Source organism: Pygoscelis adeliae, unplaced genomic scaffold, assembly GCF_000699105.1.
Source record: "Pygoscelis adeliae isolate BGI_AS28 unplaced genomic scaffold, ASM69910v1 Scaffold45, whole genome shotgun sequence".
In the NCBI taxonomy this organism is placed as follows: domain Eukaryota; kingdom Metazoa; phylum Chordata; class Aves; order Sphenisciformes; family Spheniscidae; genus Pygoscelis; species Pygoscelis adeliae.
In genome coordinates, this window is record NW_008825114.1 from 7,716,754 (window position 1) to 7,729,476 (window position 12,723).

At 39.9% G+C, this 12,723-nt stretch overlaps 1 protein-coding gene across 1 annotated transcript in view; it reads left to right on the plus strand.

The window, feature by feature from the left end:
- The window catches only part of TRPM6 (transient receptor potential cation channel, subfamily M, member 6), an 81,626-nt gene that overhangs the window by 28,933 nt on the left and 39,970 nt on the right, over nucleotides 1–12,723 (plus strand). The window contains exons 12-18 of the mRNA XM_009328173.1: nucleotides 3,756–3,890; nucleotides 4,427–4,480; nucleotides 6,891–7,031; nucleotides 8,811–8,921; nucleotides 9,974–10,254; nucleotides 11,322–11,550; nucleotides 12,148–12,303. Coding sequence (XP_009326448.1) covers nucleotides 3,756–3,890; nucleotides 4,427–4,480; nucleotides 6,891–7,031; nucleotides 8,811–8,921; nucleotides 9,974–10,254; nucleotides 11,322–11,550; nucleotides 12,148–12,303 — 1,107 coding nt within the window. The remainder of the gene's footprint in view (nucleotides 1–3,755; nucleotides 3,891–4,426; nucleotides 4,481–6,890; nucleotides 7,032–8,810; nucleotides 8,922–9,973; nucleotides 10,255–11,321; nucleotides 11,551–12,147; nucleotides 12,304–12,723) is intronic.

Sequence of the window (12,723 nt, forward strand, 5' to 3'; positions counted from 1 at the left end):
GATCCAGCCTGTCCAGGTCCCTCTGCAGAGCCTTCCTACTCTCAAGCAGATCAACACTCCCGCCCAACTTGGTGTCATCTGCAAACTTACTGAGGGTGCACTCGATCCCTTCGTCCAGATCATTGATAAAGGTATTAAACAGAACTGGCCCCAAAACTGAGCCCTGGGGAACACTGCTTGTGACCATCTGCCAACTGGATTTAACTCCATTCACCACAACTCTCTTTGGGCCTGGCCTTCCAACCAGTTTTTTTCTCGGCGAAGGGTACACCCATCCAAGCCACGAGCAGCCAGTTTCTCCAGGAGAATGCTGTGGGAAACAGAGTCAAAGGCTTTACTAAATAAAGAGAACTTAAATTGAGAATGTTAAATTTTGGTGGCTATTTGCTACCTGCTATTTTCATTTGATGCCTTCTGTTCCTTGGTGAAAAGGAGGCTGAGGGGAGACCTTATTGCTCTCTACAACTACCTGAAAGGAGGTTGTAGCGAGGTGGGTGTCGGTCTCTTCTCCCAGGTAACAAGTGATAGGACGAGAGGAAATGGCCTCAAGTTGTGCCAGGAGAGGTTTAGACTGGGTATTGGGAAATATTTCTTCACCAAAAGGGTTGTCAAGCACTGAAACAGACTGCCCAGGGAAGTCATTGAGTCACCGTCCGTGGAGGTATTTAAAAGACGTGTAGATGTGGCGCTTAGGGACATGGTTTAGTGGTAGACTCGGTAGTGTTAGGTTAATGGTTGGACTCGATGATCTTAAAGGTCTTTTCCAACCTCAATGATTCTATGTTTCTATGTGCATGGGAAATAACGAATAATATGTTCCTAGTCCCCACTGCTTTGACACAGAAGGTTTTAGAGGACACTTCTGGCTTTCCTAAGGTGATTATTTGTTCAGTTTTTTCATATTTCTGACAATCTTTTCTGCTCTTCCGTGTACTTTTTTCGGGTCTTAAAGTCATCTTTTGGGATAGGCAGACCAGCACAGTAACCAATATTCAAGATATGGGGTTCTCCATTGAGATATTTAGTGAAATACTAATATTTTATACATTATTCTGTATTCATCTAAGTGTAAATCCTAGTAGTCTGTATGCCTTTTTCACTTGTTTCTAACTTATAGCCAACTTATGTTCATGCTTTCAGAAGATACGTCCACTAACATTTTTTCTGAGTTAACTTCAAGACTGATGTGCAGGTAGGGTTGTTTCCTGAATGCACATTATTTCACATTTACCAATATTGAATTTCACCTTCTTTTTTGGCTGGTTAGCCCATATTATGACATTTTTCTGCACCTCTTCCCAATCAGTTTTATGATGATGACTATTTTTATATCATCAGCAAATACTGTCAAGTCAGTATTCAATGTGTGGGATTTTCTTCATCTCCCACCACTATTAATAATCTTTTTCCTTACCGTTTGATCAGTTATTAAACAATTGGAGGACCTTTTGCCTTGTGACTGCTTAATTTGTTTAGAAGTCCTTCAAGAAAGCCATCCTCAAAAGCTTTTGTGGGGATACAAACATACTGTATCAATTGAACAGTCTTATCCTCATTGTCCCTGCCAAAATTCTGGTAGAGTTCTGATTTCATTCTACAAAATAACTGCCTTGCTTCCTCTTATTCTGCTGTATTTACCCATGTTGCTATTATTGCTATTCCTTATTGTAGTTTCATTATATTTGTCCTTACAAAGTTCTAACTGTACTGATATGCCATACTTTGACAACTTGTATATTCCTTTGTCTTTTTTAACAGTTGGCATACTTTCTACTGTCTTCCATTCTGCTGTTAGAGGGGCTGATTTCAGCTATACTTCAGTTCCCTGGGAACTTTTAGGTGAATACCACCTGGTCCTGACAATTTGCTACCACTTTACGGATGACTTCTATAATCTTTTCTACTGACAATTCAATTTGACACAGTTCCTCAGATTTGTCTGCCATAAAGAACAGCTTTGATGTAGGACCTTTCCTAACATGTTCTGTAGTGAGCAGTGAGGCAATGAATTAATTTACCATTTCTGCAATAGCCTTACCTCCTTGCATGTTTCTTTTATACCTTGATCATCCTCTGGCCTTACAGGTTCACTGGCAGTCCCCCTACTCCCACTCCTTTGCTTCTGATAGGTTTGAAAAAGATCTATGTACCTGTTCATATCTCTTTCAGTGCAATTGTTCAGCATCGTTTTGAATGAAAAGTCATTGTCAGATAATGAGTATGTTCTCCCCTTCAAGTAAGATGTAAAGAGCTCGTAATAAACAAGCCTTACATCTCTTGCTGCTTCTCCAAGCAAAAATTACAATGACGTATATTCCTGAAAGTTTTTCTTTTGACTAAGCAGGAAAAAAAAATTAAATAACAATAATTTCTTCATGCATTGTAAAGAAGACGAAAAAAAGAAAAAAAAAGAAAATGCACAAGCACAGTTTTAAAGTTTGCTTTTGACTTAGTTGCTTTCTTAATTAAAGTGGAGTACCCCTCCAACTGTTAGGGTCTGCCAGACCTGCAATTGTCAGGGTCTATACAGTTTGTGCATGGTTATTGTGGTTGTGTGTTCAGATTTTGAATTAGATATTTAAGCAGCAATTTTTAGGTGATTGTCCATGCAGTCTTAGTATTTTTCTGTCTATTTAAGTGTTTTAAGGAAACATGCACAATTATGCACAGATTGTGGCCATTTCTTTTTAGACCTCTGGTCCTAAAAGTTCAGAAGGTAAAGATTGTAACCAGCTGTAACCATGTTTCTACTTAAATGTCAGCTCAGTCTCAAATGGACTTTACATCAAAGAATGTCATTCTGGTAGTTACCAGATGACTGTCTAAACCTCTTTAGACACTCTGCCAGTGCAAGGAATGGCTGCTCGAGGAATTTTAATACAAGAATGTCACTTTGAGATATTTCTGGAAGAAACACCAATAGTTCAGGAACAGCGCATAAGATTTCTTTTCATATGTGACAATTCTGTAACATTTATTGGTCATGTTTTAATATTACTTCCACCAAACTTAAATATGTACATGGAAAGGACTAACTTCACGTGCCAAGTTAGCACTAGCACCTGCCCCATTTGTGTGCCAGCAGCCTCATTCTGCTCACCCCACTGCATTTTCTGTGCATTTGGGTTCTGTAGAAATTCTTTATATGGATTTATATGAACCTCATATGTCTAACTCCTGTGCTATTTTGCGTGTAGAAATCCTGCTGAGCTCTGTGCAAGTGCCATGAGTAGAGTGCTTTCACTGTTTGGACACTGTTGTAGGTAGAGCTCTGCTTCATGGTGTCTTTGAGAGAGTTTATCCTAATGCAGATTCTCTCTCATATTTGAAAAGAAGACTGCTTTAAAGAACTTCAAGTTCTATAGAGAGATCTTGAAATACAGTACCTTGAAATGGCTTTTGTCATATGTCAAAAAAGAAAGGCTTCCCTCTGCCCCCTGCATTATCATACATTAGCTTCTGAAGTGAATTAAAGAGTAGGGAAGGTATTATCAGAGTCTGGTTGTAAAGTTAGATTTGTAGAAGTCTCTACAGATGTTGGGTTTATGGAGATACAGTTTTACTCCCCCTCTCTGTTGGATTTTTTACGCAGATGCTTCCTCCAGCATATTTTTCTTTCGTACTGTGCACTTTGAATATACATAAAGACAAATCATTGCGATAAAGAGAACCCTAGCTGTTCAGGAATGTTTTATTTATTTCCAAAAGAAAATGATAATTTTCTAAGCTTTTCCTTCATCTCTGTCCTTCTGGAGGTTGGTGCCTTGGAACAGGCAATGCTGGACGCTTTAGTGATGGACCGTGTGGATTTTGTGAAGCTCTTAATAGAGCATGGAGTGAACATGCACCGTTTTCTTACCATATCTCGTTTGGAAGAACTCTACAATACAGTGAGTATTTGAAATCCCAGTGTACAACCTTAGATAAGAATACCTAGGAAGAATACTGTTTTGCTTAAGAGATTTGATAATTAGGCCACGTTTTTATGAAGGATTTTTGAAAAAAATTGAAAATGAACAGGTTTTGATAATTTTTGATTGTAATGTTGGATTTTTGGATTGGTATCCCAGCTTTTTATTTTCAATTCATTGACACGAACCAGGCTGTGTACTCACCTGAAGCTCATGAGAAATACCTTCTGATTTTAATCTGGTATGTGATACTTTCTTATCTTGCTGAAAATGGTATGTTGTTTAACCAAAATGATACCAACTTCTTTCTAGAATACGTCAAGATGTAAGGTAGTAGAGGTGTTGCAGATTGGTGTTGAAATGTTTTTGAAGAGATTTGTGGGGAGAGTTTGAGTGGGGAGAGTTTGAATTGCAGTAGCTTATCCAGAAGATCTTTTAGCTACTTTCTTTTACTGTATTGATTTTCTAATGTACAGTGACATGTTTGTTTACTGTCTTTTCTTTTCACACCACAGAAACAAGGACCATCAAATCTACTTCTGCATCACCTAGTTCGAGATGTGAAACAGGTAATAGACATAGGAAAGGCTGGGGAGCAAAAATGGTAGCTTAGAACTTCAGCGTCCACTGGCACACTGCTATTAGGTAATACAGGGGAATTTTAGGAATAGAAGTGATGGGTTCATTACTATGCTTCTATATATATTAAATGGTTTTATCTTAATCCCACTGATCCCCCTAAGCAATTAACTAGCACACTACTGCTGAATGCTCCCAAAGGTCCTGTACCTTAATTTCAAAGCCAAGCAGTTTGTGTAGATCAGACTGTCTTTCTCAAGTTACTAAAGTGACGTTATGATGTGATTGTACAGAAGACTTAGTGAATTAGTGCAGTAATTATGCTCATTGCTTTAAGGTTTTCTTTTTTTCCCCAAAGCTAGAAAAGCCTTTCCTTGTTGAGCAGTAACAAGAAGATACTGTGACAAGATATAATATTATTTTAATGTGCCTAGGAGAACAGAAGGTGGCAGTGGATGACTACTGCATGGAGCACAGGCTCTGTTAGTAGTTTAGTGGCAGCCTTATTATTTAGCTACACAGTTAATTTATTTCATGTTTCTGTTATCTATTGCACCTCACAGCACTGCTTAGCTGGGAAGGGATGAGCTGTTCTTTCTGCATCTAGTCTCCACTGCAGGAGATGCCTAGATCCAAAACTAGATTAATTGGCTAATTCTTTCCAGCGTATGAATGCTAAGATAAAATAAAATGGTAAGTCTGGCTGTTTGCAGCGTTCTGTGGTCTCAGGTACTGGGATTTCTGGTATAATTTTCTTATTGTGGGTGACTTTCATGTCAATCCCATTGATGGTTCTATAGATAGGTGTAGGGTATTCTGGTCTCCATAGCAAGCTATTTTCTGTGTTTTCCCATACTGATGGACGTATTTGAGGTCTAATTTATGTGATAGATCTGGAAGATGTCAGTGTTGAAAATACATTGAACTTCTCCAGGCTGAGAAATTTCTTTCTCACTGATACTGAAGTGATTTGCTCCTTGATACGACGCCTCTCCTAAAACCCATGGCCTGGTTACATCTTAGGACACTCTGGGAATACTCCGGGTGTGATCTAAAGGGAAGCTTTTGGCACTTGAAATGGAATAGTGGAATGTAGGTAGAGAACGGGTGCACAATTTCAAAACTTTCTATGCTGTTGGGTAAGCTGAACTCACTTGGGACCTGCAAACATGTCTAAACGCTGAAAAGCCTTTTTCACCTGAGCCTCTGTAAATATGCATAAGTGCTTTGTGAATGGGTTGTATAGTTGCTGTCTTATTAAATATGATAACACAGTAGCTAGGACAGTCACCAGAGTGATGTGACCATGGATTTCAGAGTATTTTCTCCATTAGTGTGACCAGCTTTGCTGCTGCTGCATTTGAATGGAGATACATTGTAGTCTGTCCTGATAGCATAAAATATGCTTTTTAGTGCAGCGAAGTACCTACAAGTATAGGTAGTCAGAAATACTTGCCTAACAATCAATGACAGAGCTGGCAAGCTCTATCCTGTGAGACATGCTTTTGTCCCAGAGTGCTCAGCATGTTTGTACCTTCTGTTCCCCAGGACTGGGTGGCCTTAGCTGGCTGTACTGAGTCTTGCCACTGAAGTCTATTGGAAAAAACCTCAGTCTAATGGAGAAAATGACTTTTCACAGTCTGAAAGGCATACACAGCTAGGAATACATAACGCCCCTGATCCCATCTATGTACAGGCCCATTTTTCACTTCCAAGAGTCGTGGTTTAAGGTTTTACCAATAATCTTTAAAATCTGCATGGAAGATAATCTGTTCTTCAGAGAATTTGTCACAAACCTTGTGTCTTGCAAGGACAGCGGAGGTAAACTGGGAAGCAGTGGTGCTTTAAACAGAAGTGGTGAGAGACTCAGAAGGTACAGCTAATGCATGTGCAGCTGCTGTCCTAGTTGTCATGACAGTCTTGAGCCTCTACAAGAGATTACTGTACAACAGGAATTGCTCTACAACATTAAATACGTGCTTCATCCACTTCTTTATATTTAATTCATGAACTAGTTTAATGAGCAAATCATACCATGCTAGTTTTCTCTTGTTATGAGAAGATTTTCATCAGTCTCTCTGGCTGTTGGTGATTAACCTGAAGAACCATTACCCTCACTGTTGAATGCAGCTGGTCTTGTGAACATTGCAATTTATGTCTATATGCGATTTGGGTGCAGTGGACTGTAGACGTCACACTTCTCAGGCTGAAAATGTGGATGTGCTTGTGTTGTCCCTCTAGGGGGGTTTCAGATGCCTAATGAATGTGTACTTTCCTGACAGATGCAGGAGCTCTCAGTTGTACCTTCTTCCAGACTCGTCTCATAGTAGTAGGACTCTGACATGGTTGAATGTTGCATATAATAACATCATGAAATGCTTGTGACATTTGGTGTTTCAGAATACCCTTTCCTTGGATTACAAGATATCACTGATTGATATTGGGCTGGTGATAGAGTACCTCCTTGGTGGAGCTTATCGGAGCAGCTACACAAGGAAGCACTTCCGAATTCTCTACAATGATCTCTACAGAAAACACAAGGTAAGTTCTGTGAAGTGGCTACCACTGGTCACCAAGAAAAGCCAAAATGTGACACCTGAAAATAGCTCAGGTTGTCACCGTGGTTTGTCTGAAGAGAATCAGTTAAATGTATGCCATGCTTGTCTGTTTTATGAATCTCTTTGCCAGCTCTGGAGAGGTTGTAGATAAAACAGACAAATCCCTCCCCAAACTACTCCCTGTCCCCCAAGACTACCGGTGATTGTTAAATTAACTATTAATTCAGTAAATTTACCTTTGTGTCTGGTAGCTGGGATGTGTTCTTTGTCTGTCATCCATCAATAAAGATCGACAAGGCTGTACCAACCACCATTTTCCCTTCTGTGAAGCAGTTGCATGTTTCTGCTCTTGCAACTTGAACCACATCACAGAAATACTGAATTCAACAGGCATTGAACTAGACTTAGAGCATGTCAGCATGGCATAGTGAAGAAGAACATGGAAATCCGAGATCCCTGACCCAAGTTTTGAGCAAATGTCTCACCTTTTAGAAGCAGCTCAGTGCTAGCGGTGCATCTTCCTGCGCAGGCCAATGAGCTGTGTTTGACCGGCAGAGCTTTTTCTGTGATGCACTGGTCATCACAGGGGAAGTCTCATGCTGGACGTGCCAGGCTGCTCCCATGGTGCAGTGGCTTTGTGCAGGCAGAGGGTTGTGCTTGGTACATGTGTGCCGTTCTGCACCTTCTAGACGCTTAAGGTGTTTCACTGTACGGCATAGCATTGTGCCGTGTCTGCATATCAGTAGCATCACCTCTACAAACAAACAAACTGCCTCAGAACAACAGTTTGCAAACATACTAGCACTTTCATTTCCCCCATTGACTTTCCAAAACCAGTAACTTGAAAACAGCCTAAACTTCTCAATGAATTAGCCGAATATCATTCCCAACATGACAGGAGGAGCAGATTTACCACATAAGAATTCTCCCCAGTTTTCGGAGTAGAGCTGGACTTTGATTAAAGTACTTCCGTATGTTAAAAAACAAACAACAAAAACCTCTCATCCCCATGTACTGCCTTCATGACTAATAGAAGAACCTCAGGGTGATCAGGGAAAATGAGAAGAAATAATGAAAACTGTTACTTGGAGTGAGTAGAAACGCAGAGACGGAGCTTTCTGTGTGTCACTGGCTTAATACAATGCTTAAAAAGAGAGATTTGATGAGTTGTAACATTCTTCACTGTATCCTCATGAAATATGACCTTAACAGGGATGAGTGAAACTACATGATCATGTAACTAGGAACTGCAGGGAAGAGTGTTAGTGATTCAGCTGGTAACATTCTTCCCTCTCAGTCAGCACTGAACAAAATGCCCAGGGGTACTAGACATGCCATTCTTCAGAGGAAATAGTCAGCAAAAAGTTCGTAGAACTTTTGTCTTTTAAAGGGCTTATGGCATTTTTTATAATGGTAGGCGCTTGGAAGAGCTTCCAGGTTGGGTGATTCCAATCTGGTGCAAGCCCTGTTGTTGTATTTGGTGGATGCTATTGGGGAAATCAGTATTTTGAATTTAGAGATTCAGAAAAAAATATATTTTTTTAAATTAGATGTGAAACAGGCTATTTTTTCCTTGATGGTATAAGCTCCAGTAATAGTTATAGTGATTGTGGACTCACTAGTCTTTGAATAACATCAGTTTCTACAGGCACCATTGCAATCAGAGGTAAGTACAGGCAAACTTCATCTCTAATTTGCATTTCTCTCCTTGTGTTTTATGGTACGCCTTTGGATCTAGAGAGTGCTCTCCAGCTTTTCTCAGAGCCTGTCTCATTCCCTTCATCAGAGTAATCAGACAGGTAGCAGAACGGGGTCTGCTGAAAGTACTTTGCATTCTCAGTTCTTCAGAACAGCACAGCCTTACAAATACAAGGTAATATAATTGCTTATTCTAGACTTTGCTTAGGACATATTAGGCTGCTAATCATTTTATTGAGAGATTTTAGATGTATGTTGGTCAGGCTGTTAGTTATCATAATTCTACTTAAATTCCAGTGGAAGCAATGTTTTACTGCTCACTGTTCATGAAGTACAGGTCTTGCAATTTTAATGTTGAAATCAAGCTCAAACACCTCCTGTGATACTTTTTAACTTCCACCCATTTGTTGCTAAGGGCTTTCGTTCACTGAAATGTAGTATCGCCAAATTTCTGAACATGAAGCATGGGTAAAAACTCTTCTTTTTTGGAAGCAACAGTGGGAATTCTCTGACTTTCCTGATGTTTTCTCATGATTGCTTATTAAAGTAGCTACAGTAAGCCTACTAAGAAGAGATACAGTTGTGATATCTGGAAAATGATGACAGAGTATTTTCTTTCAAAGAAAGAATGATAAAAAAGCAAAGATCGCCACATACATATATCTGATAGACAAAACATAGACTGAATTTAAATGGCTTTATTGGAATTAGTCTGAACCAAAATGAACCCATGATAGCACTGAGACAACCTCACTTATACCAGCAAGACTTTTTCTTTGCCTTTAATGGAGAAATGTCCAGACATGAATGTATAGCAAGTTTACATTACAAGTGTAGCAGACAGTAAAAATCATCTTTAAGTATCACAAGTCCATAGTGTATGTTTCAGTCTACTGATTGCTTTTTCTTCTGTCATGACACAAGTACAAGAAAAGAGTGAAAATAGGATCTTGGTATCACAGGGTTTGGAGACTGCCCAACACTATGGAAGGGGAGGCTATAAATGGCATGGGTACAGAGCAAAGAGTGTTTTTACTCCACTAATGTTACCAGCTTCTTAGCATTGGTAATCTGAATGTGATCCTAGCTGTGGTTTATGACTTAAATGTATATAACAATCAGATAGTTTGCTACTTGCAATTCAGATTTGCGTGCAGTTTTAGTTACATGAATCTGAACCGCAACTGTTCACTGAGATTTTTTTTTTTTAAAAAAACAAATCTATAGGAAAGATCCACTGCTTTCCATAAGTGTAAGAAGAAATCAAAGGAGGATATAAACTTTGCAGAGAACTATGAGTCATCTGGCTTTATCTACCCCTATAATGACCTCCTGGTTTGGGCCGTATTAATGAAAAGGCAGAAGATGGCAATGTTCTTCTGGCAGCACGGAGAGGAAGCCATGGTCAAAGCCGTTGTGGCTTGTAAACTCTACAGGGCGATGGCACATGAAGCTAAACAGAGCAACATGGTGGATGACACTTCAGAAGAACTCAAGACGTACTCAAAGTATGAGTTCTCCCTTCACTTCAGTTAATAAAGTCTGCACTAAAGAATGGTTAGATATTTTCCTAATCCACTAAGAGTTTGTAAGGTTAGTGGTGCCATGGACTACGGAGTATAAAAGAAATACTTTCAGCTGCCCACTTTTCGTGTTATATAATGGAGCTATGTATTGGTGTGCAGTCTAGTTGAGAGTTAAAGGAAAGCTATTAGCATGTTATCTAGTTGCATATTTGAAAATTAAAATATAGGTGAGTAATGCATGGCTCACTGTCTACTAAATGGTCAAGTGGAAGCCTGAAATTTCCCTTACAGCTTCCCTTCCGGTTCCACTTGTTAAAAAGCCATATGGCACATATGTGTTGAACTTTTCAAATCTGTAACGTGGAAATGAGCAAACTAAAATCAGTGTTTAAATCCTGCTCTGTGTAAGACCTAAAGAAAAATGTACGCTGAAATAACTAAGTGAGTAAAAATGAAATGGACCAAGAATTCTCTTCAAGTTTGTAGTTTCATGTTAGTATTTTCTGGTAGTTTTTCTTGTTAATGACATGTTGTAGGCTTTGCAGACATCATGCCTCAGAGTCAGAGTACAATAAGATGTGCTGTCTTGTTTTGGATGCAGCTCCAAAGCTTAATTTAAAGGAAGGTGTATCTTCCTTGAGGAGGCTTCCCTACAGACATGTTTAAGAGCCAGTGTAAAAGAAGGGGCTTTTGCAACTGCCTGCAGTGCTTGCCCACAGTGGTGATGAGTCTGTTGTTGAAAGAAATACACTGAACTTCGTAGGGTCCATTTTGATTGCTGAGTGGGATTAAGAATAAAACAAATAAAAAACCAGAAAACAGGATGATCCTAAAACTTGTGATTAGGACTAAATAGTTAGATTTACTCCTCAAATTATTTTTCACTAGATATATTCATAAAGCAACACGAAAAATGGGAGAAGGCATACTTACCGAGATTGTTAGCTGAACTTTAGTTAATGGAGTTTTCAAACCAACCTCTTTGCAGCAGTGATTCTGAGTTTTGACTGATCCCTGTTATATTAACTGTTAATTCCTTTCTGGTCTAGGGAATTTGGGCAGCTTGCCTTAGATGTGCTGGAGAAAGCATTCAAACAAAACGAGCAGATGGCTATGAAGTTGCTGACCTATGAACTGAAAAACTGGAGCAACTCAACTTGCTTAAAACTAGCAGTGTCTGTGGGGCTGCGGCCTTTTGTATCCCATACTTGCACACAGATGCTGCTGACCGATATGTGGATGGGCCGTTTGAAGATGCGGAAGAACTCCTGGTTTAAGGTAACATCACTCTAGCTTTTTCTGAGCATTTAGATGCTGTTTAGATGCTTTATACAGGTCGTTGTGGTTATGAAGGTGTCTAATGCAGCTTCAGACAGATATGCTTAAGCATGGATTGGAATGTGCATGTCTGGGAGAGAAAGAAAGGCGGGGAGGGAAGACAGTACTTGCTTCTGTTTTACTTCCTTGCAAAAGCTGCTGTGGGTTGACATTAGGAGAATGTGTTTTGTGAGGTTTTTTTTGCTGTTCCCATTCTCTTAGCACCCTTCAGTCTCTCCCCACCTGCTCTCGCTGCCCCACATTGCTAGTTCTCCAGCAGAGCTGCTGATGGGAGGAATGCCCTCTGGACCTAGGGAGCAGTATCTAAAGTGTCCCCAGATACCATTACACTCTTTAAAGCCACAAAACAGTCAAGAGCAACACACTTCTTCGGAGACTTATAGGAGTGTGATACAGAGATTCCCTGCACCAGTGGCTCCCTCCCCGGCCAGTGGAACTGCACTGGGTTTATGCTGGCACCATGCATGGCTGACTATGGCCTCAGGTCTATGCTATCACTGCTGAATTAATTTCCTGAATCTTGTGTCTCTCTTTTAGGTCATTATGAGTATTCTCCTGCCTCCCACCATCTTGATGCTGGAGTTTAAAAGCAAGGCAGAAATGTCTCATGTGCCTCAGTCTCAAGACTTCCACCAGTTCACATGGTATCATGGGGATCAGAGCCCAGCCAGCTCTAAAGATGTCTTGTCTCTGGTTAGTCTGTGATGATCAGTCATTTGTGTGTTAGGGTCTGTCTGTTTATCACAGTATAATCCTGAGGAGTGAGAAGGTGGTCAGCTGGAATTCTTGGGGTCCAGTTCTCAAGAAGTAGGGATTTGATCCCTGGTTTGGCTACAGACTAAAGTGACCTTGGACAAGTCACTTCATCTGTCCTGGGTGTCACTTCTGTACTGGTCATAATGAGAAAATCCTTCCCAACCTCACAGAAGTATAATGAGATTATAATTATCTGTCAGTTACGCAGGTATTTTAGGGCACAAAGTCTATTCAAGCTGCAGATAAATACCTGTGTAATCTTGTATACCAAATATTCTAAGAATGGCGTCATATAATACACAAAATCACATCCATAAAACTCAATTCAGGTTGCCCAGTTGAGCTGTCCAAAGCAGG